The 20,385-nt window shown below is 41.1% G+C and overlaps 2 protein-coding genes across 2 annotated transcripts in view; both read right to left on the bottom strand.

Moving 5' to 3' along the window:
- The window catches only part of LOC118211389 (potassium voltage-gated channel subfamily KQT member 2-like), a 49,798-nt gene extending 40,779 nt beyond the window's left edge, over nt 1–9,019 (bottom strand). The window contains exon 1 of the mRNA XM_035388566.1: nt 8,872–9,019. Within this exon, the coding sequence (XP_035244457.1) occupies nt 8,872–9,019 (148 nt within the window). The remainder of the gene's footprint in view (nt 1–8,871) is intronic.
- LOC118211983 (phosphatidylinositol 3,4,5-trisphosphate-dependent Rac exchanger 1 protein-like) overlaps nt 3,453–20,385 on the bottom strand; it is an 81,350-nt gene continuing 64,417 nt past the window's right edge. The window contains exons 27-40 of the mRNA XM_035389614.1: nt 18,919–19,007; nt 18,180–18,262; nt 17,477–17,567; nt 16,936–17,064; nt 16,784–16,825; nt 15,863–16,080; nt 15,176–15,278; nt 14,274–14,417; nt 13,698–13,812; nt 13,006–13,072; nt 11,355–11,530; nt 10,231–10,333; nt 9,790–9,857; nt 3,453–9,282 (exon numbers count right to left, since the gene is read on the bottom strand). Coding sequence (XP_035245505.1) covers nt 9,240–9,282; nt 9,790–9,857; nt 10,231–10,333; nt 11,355–11,530; nt 13,006–13,072; nt 13,698–13,812; nt 14,274–14,417; nt 15,176–15,278; nt 15,863–16,080; nt 16,784–16,825; nt 16,936–17,064; nt 17,477–17,567; nt 18,180–18,262; nt 18,919–19,007 — 1,471 coding nt within the window. The 3' untranslated portion in view covers nt 3,453–9,239. The remainder of the gene's footprint in view (nt 9,283–9,789; nt 9,858–10,230; nt 10,334–11,354; nt 11,531–13,005; nt 13,073–13,697; nt 13,813–14,273; nt 14,418–15,175; nt 15,279–15,862; nt 16,081–16,783; nt 16,826–16,935; nt 17,065–17,476; nt 17,568–18,179; nt 18,263–18,918; nt 19,008–20,385) is intronic.

The raw sequence follows: 20,385 nt of genomic DNA, 5'->3' as shown, positions 1-20,385 counted from the left end.
TGCTATTTATGCTTGTTTTTTTTTTTAAATCAAAATTTATAGTGGTACCTGTTCCATTCAACATAGCCAGTTTATAGTTTCCACCGTTCATTAATGCATGCTCATCCAGCTGTGATGTTAATGTGCCCTGATGCTACTGTGCTAAAGTCCAACTTGCACCAAGAGAGTTCTTCTACTGACAACAACTAGTAGGCTATGGGGACCTGGTGTTCCACAGGAAGGCGCTAATGCAACAAAATTCCAAGGGACCCGGGCCAAATGAAAGCAACTCAGCTTCCGGTACAGTATGTATGTCCCACGGCTGCCGACCCCCATTACAGTCAGCTATTGGCACAGCCCAGGCTGAAACCAGCAGGTGTGTCTGGGCTACAGGGCCCGGTCGCTGCCTTCGCTCACCAGGCCGCACGGGAGCCCACGCTGCAGTTTCGCTGTGAACGACGCTAAACGCTTAGAGCGCAGGTTAAAGGGAGGCCTCAGCCTCTCTGCTCCCCAGAGCAGGAGAAACAACGGCTCCTCGAAAGAGCAGAAACGTGTAGGGAATCCATTCCTCCCGAAATAAGCTCCAGTGATCTCTTGGTGGCGGTAATTTTATCTGGATCGCACTAGTCGAAGTGACCAGGTGGCCTTACTGTTGATCTGACATTTCGATCAAGTTCAACAGCTCCAATGAAACACAATAGGATTGTTCAGGAGGGGGGCAGAGGGGAACATAATAGGTAGTTGGTATGCACAGGGGATTTCCCTGTGAAATTAAGCAGACACGATGATGGGAACATGGTATTCTGGGAAGTAATCAGATACAGATTTTCAGTACAATCAGTTAAATATGCAAATTGTTTCAATAGTCATTTTCTCAGCAGAGAGTATTCATCACTGTGGGCTAATACGTGCGTAGCAAAAAAAAACAGGAAGTAGGTAGCTGCACTAAAATCAGTGCCATACTATTTCAATACATTGTACATAAAGTACACATCACCATGTGGTATTACAAACCATTAAATATACTGTGCATAAATATTTCTTTTTAAAAATAAAAAATCGCAAATGAGCATCTGGTGACATTTTTCAATCACAACAGGGAGTGAGCCCTCCCAGAAGAGAGAAATATGCTCCACTGCTGTGTCTGCAAGTCAGATTTACACAGATTTACACAGACGACCAGCGTTAACATACACAAACACACACGCACACTCTCAAAATCAAAATAACTGAACTATTTGTTTCTTTAATCACAGTGCACACTGAGGTAACTGTACACCATGTTTCCAGCTTGAAACTATGGAGGGCTTCCTTTAATAAAGACTAACGCTATGCCCGGCAAGATAAAAAGCAAATCGGTTAGCGCCATTATCAAGACATGCAGAGGTGTACAGCACGACAGCTTCAAGGAAGCATTAAAACTGTATGTTATCCTTGACTACAACTGACATGTTACCCACATCAACAGACCAGGGTTCAAAATGCATAGCAAAAAACGAGCTATGTAAGAATTCAATTCACAGATATTGGATCTCGAACAGAAAACAAGTAAGATTAAAATGATTTAAAATAAAATTGAGTTCAGAATTCAGTGGCAGACATGCTGTAGTTAATTCCCACAATAGTATTTTCATTATTTATCTTACAAAAGAACTAATGAAACAATATTCATTGCAATTATTGTTGCATGATAGACTAATGCAACGGGACTTGTCAAGACCATTAATTAAAAAATGTAAAAAAAATTTTTTAAAACATGCCCAATAAGACAATACATTATGAATGTATTCAGACACAATTACACAAAGCCCCAGCCTAGGCAGTGCATTTGTTTTGATCTTCACTGTTCTGTTTCTATGACTACCACCAGTTCTCTCTCTCCAAGGCCAGCACAGAGAAACCAGGATTCTGTGGCCCCTCCTGTCTCTGACGGTGCACCCCACAGACAGGCTGCCATCTGCCAGTAAAGATGGGGACACTAAAGATTCTTTTAATATCCTAATGTCCACCTCGGTTTATACAATAAAGCTCTATCCTGCCTTTCCGAATCTCTGAAGTCACATCCAAAGACATGTGGTTTATACCCATCGCCAACATTACATAGGCCTACATGTACATGAACACCCCCTCCCCCCAAAAACAGAAACACAAACAGCCACATATAAACACAGGAAAAGTATTCTAATTAACTGACAAATGTCATATTTGCCTTGTGCCCTCTTTTTCAGAAAATCCGCACACTCCATTTCATTGCTATAGCAACATGCAGTGTGGAATAATACAACCATTATTGAGTGCACTCCACTGCTGAACTGCAATTCTTGACAAGGCAATTAACCAAGTTAAAGCCCCCAGCTTCAAAACCTCTGCCGCATTTTTACCAGCTTATACAACAGCCATCAATACAAGCATCTGTACAGATGACACGTATGACCCAGCTAAGCTAACAATAGGACACTAAGAGGTAAACTTGCTTTACAGCGTAAAACAGGCCATGTTACATAAGCATCCATTGGGAAAAAAAACAAAATAATCATTTTTAACATCGGTCAGTTGATAAAAACACTTAACTGTCATTAACCCTTGCTATATAAATCTACAATTATGTGATTTTGTGGATAAACATGTTTTATATATTTGCATGTGTGTACGTGTAACCTATGTACCTGTAGAAACAATATAATGGTAACCACAGAAACTGTGTCCTATATTTATTAAGTGTAAATATTCACTTTGTCTTCCTAAACAATTTGGTGTGTTCATTGGTGAACTCTTCAGACTGCACTTATGAAGAAAAAAAAGGAAATGAACACTAATAATAATTCAGACAAAGCATTTTGGTTGAACCCAGGCCCGTCTTATTCATCCATGACCACAAAGGTGTGTGCACGTAGCAAAACTAGAGTTTTGAATGTATGATTTGAGTCCAAAGGTGAGGGAAGAAGGACTAAAGGATATTTTCACTGGTCTTCTTGTGTGGATTTTCTTATTAATTCCAGGCAATTTCACCTATTACACACTTTCAACTTCTTCATCGAATGGCTTCAGCAAGATGCCTCATTATGACAAACTATGGCTGAGTCTTTGGTTTAAGAGTGAGAGTATGATACAACAAAATATAGTCTATAATATTGTAACTGGAGATAGAGCAGGATGTTGATTGAGAAGGATTGATCATAATACAATTCAATGCAATGTTATTTGTCTCAACTTAAAACTATTTAATATAAATAATATATACATACATAATACAAAACAAAGCATTCTTATCGATCTCTTAGGCTATTCTATTATTAATAATATTACTATTTTAATTAGAAAAACAATAAATGGTATGCTGCATTTCAGATCAATACTATAGTCTTCACCAACTGATTAGCAAATTCCGTGAGGACTCAAACTGATGACAAAAAAACATGTAACTCTCGGACCTCAAATTAACCATCAAATTACAATTCAATCAGAAAAGTATGTTTTATGTTGTAAATATTTTATTAGCTGTAACATCTGTAACAAACTGAAAAAAATTTGACACTTAGAATGTTTTCTAATGTTTGCATTAAACACGCATGGACACATAAAACAAAGCATACACATAGAAAATATGGAAAACAAACTATTAAATTGTAATATTACAGGACCATTACCCAAACATACAAATAAACTCAATTAACCATTGCTTTACTCTGACTTTGAATTAATAAAATAACAACACAAGTATAATGATTAAACAAATGATTTGGGGTCTTTGATATTTCTGTTAAGTAATACCCTTCTTATAAAATAAGATTAGTGACCACAGCCTCATCAGTGTTCCCAGAAATGGTAGTCATTCAAAGACAAAGGGGATGATATGTGTACCTGTCCAGCCAAATCGCTAGACTGAGTTGCTATGGATACAATTTAAGGCAAATCACAGACCATTGTTACATGAAAAAAGGACATGATGATGTTCACTGCAACAGCTTAACCCAGCAGCCATGCTTCCCCCTTGATGTGCCAGTACAACAGAATGTTTGAGTGAAAATCATCCATTCTTCTCTGTTCAGAGCACAGATTCGCTTTACAGGAACCTGACTCTGAAAGAATTAAAGCCAGTGAAGAACAACACTTCCCACAATGACCTTGAGACCAGTGCCTGAGAGCCCATTGTAATATAAATGCACACCAAATCGGCCAGATCCCGTTAGTGGCACACCTTTCCTTTTGTCACTGATTGGCTTGAGGAAAAGCGATAATCACACGTTAAACGCTACTCCAATCTAACATGGTTTCCTTCTTTTTAATGAGGTATTCAGACAAAAACGGTTCCAACATTAGAATTAAACACAGTACAGCTTGTACACCAGGGGTGTCCAGTCTTATCCGAAAAGGGCCGGTGTGGGCATAGGTGTTTGTTTCAGCCCAGCATTACGACACCTGATTCAACTAATTAACCAATTATAGTGTAGTCTTCAATCAAGACCTCGATAAGTAGAATCAGGTGTCATAGTGCACAGCAAGAACAAAAACCTGCACCCACACCGGCCCTTTTCGGATAAGAGTGGACACCCCTGATGTACACACTCAGTTCCTTTAAAATGAATGACATCAAAGTCACCAATTCTGACACTGGAAATTTGCACACCTATTCTTATGTCAGCATTAGTATATTCAGACCACATTTTAACATGAGCACATGCTTACATTAGGGAGATACAGATGTGTAGCTGTAACCTCATATGGCAATGTGATTATAGTCTGAATAATTGGCTTAAGAAAATTTAGTTTAGGAACTGCATATTTTTTTAATTTAATTTTCTGTATAACCTTCACATGAACATCAGCACTTAATATTGTACTGCAGAATGTATTTAGCGTACACATTTGACTTGGTTCAATTAAACATATACAAAATGGTGGCATTGTAGGAAAACTGTTAGGGAACTGGGCTTGTAACCCAAAGGTTGCAGATCAGAGCAGAGTCCCCAACCTGAATTGCTTCAGTACATATCCTGCTGCATAAATGAATACTATGGTATGTAAAAATGTAAAATTTGGTCTGGATTAGAGTGTCTGCTAAATGCCACCAATATTTAAGTAGTAATTGTCCATGGAGCTCTATAATCATGTTTAGACTAGGTCCTAGGATGTTCTAGTATGCTTTTTGTTGTGTAATTCCTATATCATTTCCAGTCATTTAAACAGCTAAAATTACACGACATAATTTCTTGTATTGAGGTTTTCTAACCTTTCAGTAAATGTGAAAGATATTTGTTTTGGGAGAAAATAATAATAAAATATTATATAGATAGGTGCCTGAAATTATGATATTACCATGCATTTATTCATAATAATAAATATGAATAATATACAGATGATGCATTCAGTTAATTTTAGCTAGCTAGTCATATTCAAATTAAAAGCTCTTGCTCTGAATACTGATGAGAACACTATTTCAGGATTTATTCTTTTTATCAGCAGGAGACTAAGAAACACTTTAGATCTAAATTACCCTTTAAAGGTGCAAAAAAAAAAAAGAAGCACTTACATTTTAGCAAAGCTGAATCAGTGAACTGTGTTTCAATCCATGTTACAGACATGTGCAAAGTCAGAATAGACTCACAAGAAACACAAAATGAAAAGAAGTAGCAAAATGAAAAACGCAGACTCATTAAGAGTCGACCTGACATTTTTAGGTGAAGGTTAATAAGCACTTTCCTGAAAAAGGAATTCTCAACTGAATTGGCAAGGCCTGATGTAATTTCAGTCACGTTCTGATTCTAACATTTATCTTGGAAATGAATATTTCACTTTCTATTTTTTTATACTTTTTAAAAATCATTATTTCTATTTTATTATATGCTGTTGATTGACCCAGTTTTTTTGTGTGCAATGAAAGATATGCATTTGCAGAAGTTTCTGAGAGCTGGTCAGCTTTACAGTGGCTGGTATAGGGTGATTGGGGGATTTGTAGTTTAAAGCAAGAAAATACACTTCAGGTAACTCCAAAACAGTTTTTACAGCAGTGATAAGCCTAGAGGTTGCACGTGTGTATATCACCTGATTATTCTACCAAAACTGTAAGTTTAATCTTAATGGTTAAGGACCATTTCTTCCGGCATATGCAACCTGTGCTCAAGGAAATTGTGCTACGCCACAATTTAATTTGACAAAACAACATACAAGTGCCAACATAACATAACTAAAACTAATATTTGCCTCCTACTACACCAGCCAGATTTATAATGAGAGAGCCCATCCAGATTTATAATGTGTGAGACCACCCAGATTTATGATGTGAGACCATCCAAATTTATAATGTGCGTGACCATCCAGATTTATGTGAGACCATCCAAATTTATAATGTGTGAGACCATCAAGATTTATAACGTGAGTGAACTATTCCTTTAACATCTTATCTATGTGTTTATTGTTCAGTGATCAGGAATAATTACATAAGAAGAGGATCATTTATTTATATTGGCTCTTCGCTGTTGTTGCCCCTCAATACAACTGCCAAAAGTTAATGTTATTTTGTCACCTGTATTTACAAAAGCAGTTTCAACACCAATTCATATGAGAACACCAAAGTACATATAGGGAAGGACGGTGTGACAGCCCTACTTCAAATGAAGATAACCTATGCCCATATAATAAATCCTAGGTATTAACACAAATAAAAAGAACACTTGCGTGGTTCATGTGTCACTTCTTAAATAATCAATGCGTAATAACAGTGCTTTCCATTGGAAAATAAGTGCAGTCTAAAGTAAGCAGATACAATCCAAATAAAAAAATAAAAATTCAAAAACAAATAGAAACTCAACTGAGATGCTGCCTGAAATGTCCATGCTGGTTTTTATGGGCCTGTTTAGATACAAACTATTAATAATTTCCTAATTTATCTTTTCGGTTCCAAAGAGATTAATACGGCATAAAACCTCTCTTTATTTCCTAAACTATTCAAAACGTTTCAACTGGACTTATGCTACTACAAGTTGGATACAGTTTTGAAAGTTCAATTCATGAAAATGCATTTAAAAAGCGCCTCAGAGTAAGAGCACTGATCTGCAATCAGCCTTCTTTTGTCCACATCTGACCCTCATCCAATTGACCCACAAGGCTAAACTGATCCTAGATCAGTGCTCCTACTCTGAGAAGCTTTGTGAATACAGGCTTGAGACTAATGCTGGTGTTTCACCAACATGAAGAAACCCCAGAAAATGAATGCAGACTCAGTTGACAATAAAATCACTAACTTTTCCATTAAGACCAATTCAAAGTCTGTATTTATTTTCTTCATTGCCTGCACACACGCATATTTTGTCACACTGAATGCAAAATCAGAAAGGATTTCTTTACTGTGTAACCCTAACCACACTAGTAAATTACCAGTCATGTAATATGAACCATTATCTGGAATCAGGTTTCAATGACGGATTTACACTGGCTGTGGTTCATTCTCCACTGTTCCACTGTCCGACTGAGGAAAATCGAAAATAATTTCACCATAATGACTTTGATGACAAAATGAGCTCATTATTAAGGGTGTCCCAAGCCGATCTCGGCAAAAATGGCCCAAAACGATTACGTCTCACCTATTTTACACATGCATCTTTTCTGATACTTAAAAATAAAGGAAGAAAATCCCTTTAATTTTAAGCGCCAGATAAGCTTAACTTACGATGATGGCACGTCTGGCTAGACACATTTCCAATGTCTCTCTTTCCCACGTAAAAAACCAAGCTGCCTTTTTAACTGGTCCTGCAGAGACTTGAAGCCATGGTGACAGAGTGTAGTGCTATACGATGTCTGTCGAGAGAAGGAATCCTTTTCAGCCCTATACACACGTAATACTTTTTCGACCAGGCCGTGATCATAGCCTTCTCACTGGCCCGTCCATGTTATCAGCCCTGCCAATCATTCATACGTACATTATTACAAAAATATTTTTTTTTTCCAAAAAGCATTAAAAGCCTTCTTAATGCCCTCATAAATAATAACATCACTCTCCTGAAAAGAGCAAGCAGTTACTACATACTGCATGTTGGTCACGTTCAATATAATAAACATTCTGGTTATAAATATATACAAAGAACTACATCATATAAGACACTGCGTTATTTTTACACTCTGGCTACCCCTTTCAAATTTGAGTTCAAAGATGAGTAACACATAGGAGACATCTTTAGTTCTTTAGTTTTCTGAATCCTTAGATGTTTAACACCATATCATGGAGAAAACATGTTAATTTAAGAGCTACTCTTGAGGTCACACATTTTATGATAATATTATGCCTCTAATCATGTGCCTATTAACAGCTGTTTAAATTATTTAAATTGGCAACAAGAGAGACTTTATGCATTGCGTGCATTAAAAAAACAGCGTACAACACACCTAAGATTTAAATATATTAAAACAAATTCAGTCATCTTCTCTCCATCTCTCCACTGGCTGATTCAAGTCATATTCATCAATTTAAAAGAGTTAAAATTATAAAAATTAGAATGCATGTGTAGCTTGGAATGCAGATGATAAAATTCTGTATACCTGAAATAATCAAAGGGGTTAATGCTGCGACGTGTGGTATTTTCAGGGAATCGCCCGTGTACGAAACTGGCTGCTTGTGTAGCGGCTGAACCAGCCAGTCCAGCTGAGGCTGAGGCTGAGGCTGAGGCTGAGCGCGTGCTAGCCGGGCTCTTCCACAGGCGCAATTTCCTGAATTCTCAGGGTCAGGGACGGCTGGAGAGCCCTTGAGCATCCGCTCCCCCGTGGCTCCCCCCGCATCCGTCATCCCATAAATAATTCACGCGGTGAGGGGGGGTGTGCATTTGACATCGCGGGTAAATTGCAGTCCGAAGCTAGCGACAAAGTTCGACGATCTATGCCGGGGGGGCAGCGGAAACGCACCAATCGGCAGGCTCGGACAGGACTGCCGAGGGGCCCCTCCGGGATACTCCAAATCTCCTCCGGGTGTCCCCGGATCGACAGGCCCGGCCCGTCTCTTAGGGGCGAAGAGGTCCCCGCGGTCGATGCGTGCGTTTCGACTGAAGGTCATTATGGTCGTTCCTGAGAAACTGCGCCGTTCTGAATGTAAGGTTTTCTTGCGTGTACAAAGCTAGGAGCAACAAATATCCTCCGTAGGATCGACAATTCTTTCTGTGAGCCTGGATTCCGGAGGGAACTTCCTAACCTTCCTTAGAGACTTTTGTAACGTCGGAATCTTAGTGAAACTAATAAAATCCTGCGGCTAATATAACTTCTGGTTTCAATGTCCCTTATAGATCTCCATCTGAAGGCGGCAAACACAACTTGAAGAGCCTAAGGAAAGAGCAGAAGTCAATAAAAATGTAATAATGCAATCAGAAAAATACACAACAGAAATCATATCTTGGAATGTGGCAATGGAAAACAAAAAATTATTCACGAGAGACATTTAATTCATGTCATTCAGGTTAATTACTCAGACAACACAGGTATGGCATATGGAATTTAGTTACATTTCTCCATAATTATGCACTGCAATGATAAGGCCTGATATTAAATGCCAATTGCCAGGTGAACTATTGCACAACAGCTAACCTTGACAACTTTTATTAACCATTTAAAGCTTTTTATTAAGCATTTATTAACCATTAAATAATGATATTTCACATGCCTGAAAAAGGTATATGCCTTTTTCAGGCATAATATCTAAATATATCTAAACATCTAAATAATATCTGAATAATATGTTACTTCTGGCAAAGTATTTATTTCTATTTATTCTGAAGAGGTCATTTTCTCCAACAGTGCTAGTCAGTCATATTGTACACATAAAAAATGTACCTTGGTGCAGAGGGAGGCATCTGATCCATTACTTTTAGGTTTTTGGCAGAGATCTCAACCCGTGTACCCTGTCCAGACAGATTTACAGCGTTTTCATTTCATTTAATCACATTTCATTGAGGGGCAGTGTCTCTTGATATACTAACAGCCAATGGAAAACTATTTCACACATGGGTACAATTAATGGCCATTTCTAAAGGGAGCTGAAGGCCCTCTAAGATGGCGGGCCAACAACAGGGCTATTCTGTACACACATTTCCAAGAAATATATGAACAGAATTCTGCTTAAAATGAATAGCGAGGGGAGGGGGGGAGTGACTTCAGTATACAGTAAAAGCACAATAGAATTTGAGAAGTAAGAAAGATGCAGCATAACTTCTGGATGAGTTCCAGTGCCGGTTGGCTACTTCTCTTAGTAATGCACCTGTTTAGTAAGGCTACCTGTTTGCGCATGATGTCCGTGGCCTGCATGATGCACCTTGGCGGCAGGCCGTGGTTCCGAGCCAAGATGGTGGCCTGCTCCAGGGAGATGCTCAGGGTGCACCTGCCCAGGAAAGAAGGAGAGAGAGAGAGAGAGGGAGGGAGGGAGGGAGGGAGTGAGGGAAAGAGAGAGAGAGATAGAGAGAGAGAGACTTTAGCTGCAGCTGCATCATTGGCGCATGTCACCATGCTCAGGAACAGGATGTGAGCCAGAGTGGGCCCTGACTCAGCCCCTGGGGGTGCGGGAGGGAGAGGGAGGGCTCCTCTGACAGCATACAGCACTGTACCCGCTGTGTGTAGACTACGGCCTTCCTCAGTGTTTTTCTTCACAAGCACGGTTTTGTATTGGTGGTTGCTGAACTCACCAAATAATTTGTAAAGGGGGGGGGGGGCAGGAAAAAGGTTTAACAAATTCCAGACCAAATTCTGATAAAAATGCTTGCTGACCAACGACAATACTTACAAGACCACGTGCAAAAAGACACACATCAACTGCACAACAGCTAAAATAATGCTTTAATCAAAGCATGCACATTTTCTGACTCAATACATATTTACATGTTAACGCATTAACTATATATTCACAATTAAATACATATTTATATATCTGTATAATAATGTCTGTATGGAATCTGGCCAGGGTGCTCTGTCTAGAAGCAATATTCCAAATGTCACTTCCTGTGCCAGCTAAACATAAAATATTGTCTAAGAAGCGAACAACCAAAACGCTTTATGAAAATGAGAACACTTGGTGATGCATGAGGTGCAGTCTGTAAGCCATATATGAAACCTCCCCCTTGCTTTGGGGGTTCAATCCCCCACCCCGCCCCAACAACTTCTGAGCCATCATTCCCTCTCTGTCCGTTACCCGCTCTACTTTCTCCCTGTCTGAATACAGCAAAAAACACTAAAGCAGGGCAGCCTGTCTTAAAAAAGAGGAAAGATTAAGACAACACTTATTATAGTTACAAGAGCACAGTGGCAACATTGACTCAATGCCTTAAAGCATTAAACCAAGTCTAATAAGGCATCTCCAACCTGCAGTTCCATATCTGCGCAGGGAACTATTTTGGGCGGAAGGTTACCTCTGCATGCCGGTGGCGCACATGGTGATGTGGCAGGCGCCCAGCCGGTCGCACAGCTCGGAGGACACTGCCAAGACGCTGACCCCCGACGGATGGGCGCTCCCGCTGGGCCTGACGTTGATGTAGGACTGCATCAGCCGACAGAGGTCATCCAGGGCGTTGAGGGGTCGCAAGAGCTGTGGGTGGGTAGGAGGGTGAGTGGGAGGGGCAGTGAGGAGAGGGGGTGTGGTCACCAGGAGGTCAAGGGAAAGGTCAAAATCATTCATTAAAATCACGGCCTCGTCCAACCACAACCTAAGCCAGCGTCACAAATTAGCCTCAGCACCAGACCTTCTGCTAAGGCTCGTCATGCAAATAGGTCAGCTTCTTCATTTGCGCCAGGGTTTTAACTCTGTGCTAACTTGACACTAGCTATTTTGCAGAGTAAACATGAACGTCGTTTAACACATTCCATTACATTGAATCAAGCGAATGCTTTTATTCATAATTACTTGAAACTAAGTGCTTAAGTGAAGTCAAGTTCATGAAAGTTGTAGCAACGAAGAAACACTGCATAGAGCCAGTTCTGATGCTACCTCAAAATACACTAGTACTATGCTCACATATTCGCCCATTTAAAATCATGAGCAGTTGGATTCATTGTATATGGGTTAAACTCTATGCATTTGCTTCCAAGTGTGGTTCTAACCATCAGGGCTAGAGTTTGGGACAAAATTTTATTATCATATTATTCCGGGGCTCAGGAAAATTCACTGACCATTTTGAGAGCCATATTTGAGATTAAACAAGTCTGTTCTAAATTAGGTACTTATCGAGATTGTTACTGTTGCATGAAATGTCAACCATAGAGAGCAGGAAAACTTGCAGAGGGATGCAGATTTGGGTCAAAAACTCCACTTGAAATAACACTTCAGACATCCATATTCCTGCATATTCCTAGCAGCTTCCAAATACGAAATTACAATACTCAGAACAAAAATATATTCTTCAGGAATACTCTGGAACATGGTAAGGTACAATTATTGGTAGCACTGCATTCAGATAGTGTCAGATTCTTTTCCTACTAATCAGCAAGCAAACAAAAGTAAGTTGCTAAATAACCCTTCCTTAATGAACATGTGGCCTAGCAACTGGAAATATGATTACAGGTAGCTGTCCCCCGTGCACTCATTACCACGACAACACTGCTAATGAGACATTGTTAAAGAGAACCGTTAAATAGCTCTGGCCAAAGTCATTTTCGGCTGGTCAGACCGTGAACACAAATTCAGAAGAATTTCCAGAAATTGAATAATTACTGCAATAATTGCCACTGTTAATAATAATAATAATAATAATAATACGCTTTTTCTCCCTTCATTCAACTGAGTGAAATTGCTTTGAGGAGGTCATCTGAAATAAATATTCCTTATGTCCTCTGGCACCACCCTGTGGTCTCAATTAGGATGATCTCAAGCAGGAGAACAGAGATTTGCTATTTTTGGCAACATGCACATACACTCAAACATACAAACATACATACATATATATACATACATACACACACACACACACAAGAAGAGGTAAAGTTTTTGTACATTATCGCATTTCAGCATTGCCATAATTTGTTTTATAAAGGCATCTACAATAAACTTCAAAACATCCATCTTACCTGGTCTATTTTAACAGCTGTGGTGTTGGAGTCTGTGGACAGATTGGACTTCTCTAGGTAAAATGCCCTAAAAATAAACAAAAGATTTAAAATAGTATTCAATAATAGTAATGTCTGCCAGCACTGTCTACCAAATACATTAATATTTAAGTGTAAATGCGACTGTAAAATCTGCATTTGAAAATGCAATTGTCTGCGTATTTGAGTATTTTCCAATGAAATGCCACAAAAACATTATTTCTGTTTTCAAGCGCAATTAGAAAAAAATTGAATATTCTGACCAAATGAATGAAATCTGTAAAGGCTCATTTGGGCTGAATCAAAAAATCTTGAATTGAAAATACTGGTTTTCAAATATTTGCATGACAAAAATATATTTGTATACTCATTGTAATAGTCCTGAATAGTCCTGAATGTGTTTCCAAATTTTCCAGTATTTAAATACCATACTTTTTAAAATAAGCTACAACAATTGAAAGTAATTTAAATACACCAAATATATATTTGACCCAGATCTACATAAACAATTCACAGCTGATAAAATATATTATCAAGTGTTACTGTGCAAGAATATACTCAGTGAATATTTGCACTGTATAAGGCATAAAGTTTAATACATAAAAGGCAGAAAACCGTCCGCAGTTTGGCGCAGGATGCCCAGCTGTGAGGAGTCCCTGCTGCAGTCGCAGTACCTGAGTTTGTGGTAATAGGCTTTGGCCTTCTCCAGAGACACTGCGTTGATGCTCTGCTGAAATTCCTCCATGGCCACGCAGTCCTGCGCAGCCACTCCCTCCGGCCTCTCCAGCGCTGACGCAATGCACGCATGGGCACGCATGGACGGACAGGCAGACACACACACAGACAGGCAGACAGACAAAATCTCAGAAACGTTAGCCGATAAAGTGAAACTATTTAAAGCATTTTAAAGAGCCATCCAACAAAATAACTTTGTTTCCCGAGACTGGTCGTTTGGACCTCTGTGTAGTCTTGAGAAATAATCCTGTTAGGATTCCGCTAATCAAACCTTAGCTAATTTGAAACAAAACCCAGCACAAAGGTTGGGTCCGCACAGGCCAATTTAGTCCATTTACAAGGCTGGAGTGGACCATGCAGATCTGGAATACGCCACTAGGTGGGGACAACACTCTTACTATCGTACTTGAGAGTAGTGCATCTTGCAGCTTGATTGCTACAGTACATAGCCATGCAATCCACACAGAGAGGTATGGGATATGTCGGTTCGTGTGAACGCTCACTGGCTGGCTCACCTCTGGAGAAGAGCACCGTGTGGAGTCGGAGGCTGCCCCCATTGCGCAGGCGTCCGGGCAGCTTGCAGAAGTAGGGGCTGTCCAGGTGCAGGGTGACCCTCAGAGCCTGGCGGCTGCCTTCCACGCGGTAATACACCGGGGCGTCTGATCGGCCGGGGGGGGCGGGTAGGGGGGAAGACATTAGCCAACTAGTGAGATGCTTCAGTCACATAACGAGATGCCTTGTTATTACCATTCCCAACTGTAAAGAGTGATGACACAAAGGTATTATCTTCTGTTTCCACATCCTTAAGGTTAGAGGCAAGTTTAGGCTGAGCTACAATGTAAAATTTGAGAACAATGCTGAAATTAACCGTTTTGGATGAGAGAAGATATTTTGGAAGCAACAGACTGTTGGCTGTTTGGCTGGTGGGCATGGGTCCAATACAGACCACAGTATACGATGAGGGGATGGGGTTCACATGCTAAAATGTCTTTTTTTATTATTTACATTTTCAGGTCTTCACGCCTCAATCATTAGGTGTAACCACTGTGAAGACTAAACAGCTTTTTTTGTAAATGCTGACAGAATGAAAAAATTGCAGACCTATTTGGATGGATCCAGATCAGCATAGTTAGGCCGATTTAGAGGCTAGCAGTGTGCATAAATGCTCTGGTCTGTGATCACTGTGTGTGGTACTGATGCTCTCCCACAAGTGCTAAACTACCGTGCAGTGTCAGAAGATGTGCTCTGTGAATGATTATTCATTTGTTTATTATGATCTCTGTTGGGATATTTTGGCTTTTGGAATGCCCCATGAGATCATTTGTTAAGTTCTGGAAAACACAGAGGAAAGGAATGTGTCCAACATTCATTTCAACCATTGATGTTTAAAAGAGTACAGCATATTAGTAGATCTCACTTGTGACCAGGAATTCGTCTTCGAGTTGCCGGAAGTGAACAGTGACTTTGTCCAAGTCCAGCAGTGCTGCCTTGGTGTCTTCTAGCATTGTCCGCTCCTCCTGCTGTTGGATGGCACAACAGTATGACATTTAACCATCGGAAACCCAAACTGAATCAAAGCAAATGCAGACAATTGTTTTCTTAAGTTGAATTCTTTCAGATAACGAGATCATTGAAATTACATTTTGCCCAGCTGGTGCTGGACCAGGTAGAAGGCATTCATTCTAATGTCTTTCAGCATTGGTCCTGGAAGATCATAGTATCTGTGGCCTTTACTTACTCACCAATGGTATACCTAAGCACCTGTCTAAACCAATCACCGTCTTCCAACGAATGAACAAACAAACGAATGACCGAACGACCAGGCGACCGATTGATCGACCGACCGACCAAACAAACCACCAAACAAACAAACGAAAAAACAAACAAGAAACAAACAAACTTCCCACCAAAAAATCAGTGCTTTAATAAAACAGGATATCCTGCTGGATTGTGGTCCTCAAAAACAAAAGATACAATAAGGTATATTTATGTATTTAACAGTATGACTGTGACCTAACGATTCGCATGTGCTTCCCAGCCGTACCTGTGCTAAAAAAAACAGACTCTTGACTGACAGCGTACTTCGGGCGAGGGGGCCTCTTACCACGTGGGGCGACAGCATGGACTGGAAGCTGAGGAGCGCGCCGATGGCGGAGACCTGCTCCAGCCACTTCCTGCTGACCTCCCGGCTGTCCTCCTCGTACTCGCCGTTGTTGTTGTAGCGGAAGTTGAGCGCGGCCAGCAGCTGCTCGGACAGGGTGCTGAGCGCCCCCACCGCGCTCTGGCAGAACATGACATCACGGCGCAGCTGCAGGTCCGTGTCTGCGCAAACACAGGGGGACACGCGGCTCAACACTGCCCCCCAACTGGATGCTTTTGAATTACAATGCTAAAAAAACTGGCTGCACGCTACCCTCAAAGGCAACGGAGCAATTAATTAATGGCATTATTCTTCTGTAGACTAAAAGTTTAAATGACTGAAATTGGATGGGGGGTGTGCAAGAGTTAATTTAGGGATGACAATAACAGCTGATTAAAAGATCTCATATATTCTACAGAAAAGTGATCAGATTAGGAATAGACCACGGAACAATTTTTCTCCCTAGTAATGAACTTGGTCTGTCGAAATGATAAATGTGAATAGCTGGAAATCAAATAAGCCAGACAGCCAGATGAGAAAAACAGAATAAGAATAAAGAATACAGCAGTACATCAACAATAATACGCATTTCAACCATTCATGTTCATCTTTTTAAGGAATATGGGCAAGCTACTGCCTAGCCACTTCAAGGTAAAACATGTCATTCTAGGCATGGTGCAACACAGCCTGACATGTGACCAGATGGTTGCGGTTTTGAATCCTGGATGGGCCACTGCCAAGTTACCATTGCATAAGGTACATAACCCAAACTCAACCCGTCTCAAGATAACGTGCTAGGGCGAGATGCTACATACGTAGGACTGTGGGGGAATGTCTGCGGGACGAATGAATGGGGGTGACGTAACGACATTTCAAAGGAATTACCTGTGCCCTTCAGCAGAGCCAGGAGCAGCTGGTTCTTGCCATCTGAAACACAACCGCGAAAGGAGTGTCAAACTCGTTGCGTTTTCCACCGCAGGGACACGCGGTCTCGGGCGGCATGCCGACCTCCCAGCGCCGGCGAGCGGGCCTCTTACCCTCTACGGATCTCTGCAGGCTCTCCACCAGGGTCTGAATGGAGCTGGGCAGGTTCCAGGGGTCCTCCTGGATGTTCTTATTGATGAGGCACCGGCAGTGCAGAGTCCAGTCTTCAGTGTGACACACGTCTGTAGGGGAACAGGGGTGTGATTTAGCACATTTCACAGACTTTACCGCCGTTTCATAACGAAAAGGGAGGCGGGCGTGCTTTCGCCCTAAGCAGTCTTCGCCGTCTTAAAACGTGGAGAAAACAGGAAATTACTGTTATTTTTTTAAAGGTTGTTTTTGGTTTTTTTTGGCGTATTTTTAGAACGCGAGGGTTAGTCATTTCCTCACAGCCGTTTCTGATCGCACGCAGAAGCTAAAGGTAAACACGCCGGACTACGTGCGTCGCGGTCAACAGAAACGGGAATAATGTCGCTTACCGGACCTTCCATCGTCACACAAAAGCGTCTTGTTGCTACAGCAGAAGACCAGCAGCAGTGGAAGTGAAACTGAAAGAGGCTTTGAAATGAAATGAAATGAAAGGGACTCTGTTACCCGGGTGACCGTGCTCCATGGGAAAGTGCTTGGTCTCCTCGGACGCCTTCGTCATGGCGGGGCCTTTGAGCAGACTGTTTATGGAGTCGACCTGCAAACAGAAAACACGGCGTCGCTCAAAAAACGAAAACGGCCTCTGCCCAGGTTTCCACAACAAGGCGATTCATAGCCCTGCGGCAATGGAAATTCGTGCTTTGAGATGGTTTGGGGTTTTTAGATGATTCGTTCAGGAGACAAGTTCAAAGGTCACGCAAGGGTGGCAGAGGAGAGCAGACGGCGAAAGGGCCGCCCCCGTACGGAAGAGAGGCCTGAACGCGGGCACGTGCGAGAAAGGGAGGGCCGTGGACCTGAGGCTAATTCGCTAAAGATGTTGGCCGCTCATGCTTGGAGTCGTCAGTACGAAATGTTCCCGAGCAGATTTAGCCCGAGGAAGCGTGGAAGAGTGCAGACGCACCCCAGGTGCTTTCCCGTTATTACATCAAAGCCTTTTCCACAGCTAGACCCAGAAAGAAAAATAGGAAAGGTACATTTGTTTAATTTGGTCCGGGGCCTGTCCAGACGTCGGTACAGGTTTGCCCCAGGACCATACGCTTGTGGTTTCGGGGCCTGTACAGTGAGCAGCCGATGCTGGGGGGGGAGTGGGGGGTGGGTGGGAAGTGTGTGGTCAGGGTGGTCTACAGGCCGATCAGGCGCCATACTGCACCTGGTTAAAGAGGTGCTCCAGGCAGCCGTGCAGTTTGTCCTGCTTGTCCAAGGAGATTCTCATGTCACACGGGAGCTCGTCACCTGGAAAGCAGCAAATGACAATTTTATCTGCCTACTTTCTTTAGTCTTACCATCCCCCTTTTGTCACTTTGTGTGGCTTTTCAGTTTTATTTGGAAAGTGATTTCAATAATAATAATAATTATTATTATTATTTATATTATTATAAATAATATGTAATAAAAATACTAATAATTAGAGTGTTGTTATGGTCTGGCTGTTTTCAGTGAAGAAACAAAAGACAAAAAGGGGAGAAAAGCAGCAGCCTACAAGTTTACAGTCCGCTAGTATTTCTTTTCCATTTTTCCATTTCTTTTAGAATAGTAATTTTTTTTTTTTTCCTAAGCGTTCAAATGTAATGTTTAATACTTGGGCTCCTGCACAGACACAGATCATCTGTAGAAAGTCGAATGTGACAGCGGTGGGTAAAACCTTATGGCGAGCGTGTGCTCCCTGGCCGCCCCCAAAATAGTGACGGCCGCGCAGAAGCATGTGACGGAGCGCGAGGAATCATTAACGCAACGTCAATGCAACCGCTAAAATGAGAACCCACCACAATAACCGCATTCAGGCGAGGGGTCCTGTGGGGAGCGCCACGATACACTATTTGAAGGTATTCCTTTAAAAAAATAAATAAATAAATAATAATAATAAAAAAATAAAAATAAAAAACCCTTACCTGATCCCATCTCGTCGCTTCCCAGGTAGGAGCTGTTGCTGCGGACGCTTGTGTACGACAGCACGGAGTCGCGGTTGCTGTTGCATTCGCTACAAGAGAAAAAGCAGGCCAGAGTTTAACGGCAAGCCCGAGATCGTTCCACAGTACTTCACAGGTTGCGGCTTGCATTTTTAATTACACTGACGTGCTATTTAACACACTAGAACTCCTTAATACGATCCGCATGGATGTCAGTTAAGTGCTTTTTCTACTCACATTTTTACGTGCAACGATGAGCAAAAAACAAATGTCATCAACGCAGGAAATTCTGAATTTGAATTATGAATTGTTCTTTGACATAAAAGGGCACGGTCACAGGGCTTATCATGCTGATACTTTGCAAAGAACAAAGAAGAAATGAAATTCGGAAATCCACATAAAAAATTTTTATTGGTTATCTTCAGGTGACACTTCTAAATGTTAGATTCCCAGGGGTAATGTTCTTTACATTCTGTTTCACCTGAACTTCTTTTCCTTATCTTCACTGGAATCTCCAGAGCTAAGGCTGGCTTCCCACTCATAGCCAATATAGTTGTCAGAGAATTTCTGTATATCTGATATACGCATTTCTTATTTGAACTTTTGTATTAAACACATGTATGACATTGAATGATTTCTTAATATACTGCCTAACGAATTTTGGCTATTAGACTGAGACTGCATTTTTTTGAACCCTTGAGCTCAGGGTTCAAACCAACCCAACAAATCAAATCAAAAACTGAACAGTTCTGAATGATTCGATTTAAAATAATTCAATTCATTTATTCTATGCATCATTTATGTATAAGCAAATATCTACATGGCATGATTCAATCAACTGGACCAATTAACATTAAAAAAAAAAAAAAATTCATTTGAAAAGAGTAGGGGAAAAAAAAAAAACTAACAGTATTCAAGGCGCGTTATTGCTGATTTTAAGAGACCCACAGCGATTAATTTCATTCAGGAAATATTGACCTCAGACTCTGGAGTGGTTTTGGCAGCCGCTGGCTTGGCCTCCAGGGGGCACTAGACCGCATTGTGGCCAGCCGTCGGCACTTATTCAAACCACATCGACATCTTTTGTGTGGAGAGGCGAACCGCAGGAATGTTGCCCCGGAGATACGAAAACAAACACTGATCCAGCCGGCGCATCTGATCGGATTAAGTCTCAGATGCAGACACATGCGTGGACTGTTCCGTACAGGTAGAGTGCGACTAATTCCAGCAATATTTTTACTCCATAACAAATGCTAAATTTAAAATGCCAAATAAAAATAAGAAAATTAAGAAGCACCGAAGAGGAAAGAAAGGAGGAGAAGAGACCATGTATGTTCAGTGTGAGTCTTAAGTTCAGCTGCTGTATATCCTGAAGCCTACCTAAGCCTCACTTGGTTGAAGTGAAATAGCAGAAATAGCACCTTGCCTGCACTTGGACCACTGAAACAA

Source organism: Anguilla anguilla, chromosome 13 (genome assembly GCF_013347855.1).
Source record: "Anguilla anguilla isolate fAngAng1 chromosome 13, fAngAng1.pri, whole genome shotgun sequence".
NCBI classification, from domain to species: Eukaryota; Metazoa; Chordata; class Actinopteri; order Anguilliformes; family Anguillidae; genus Anguilla; species Anguilla anguilla.
The sequence above is the reverse complement of the archived record's forward strand: the minus strand, read 5'-3'. Positions and strand labels throughout refer to the sequence as shown.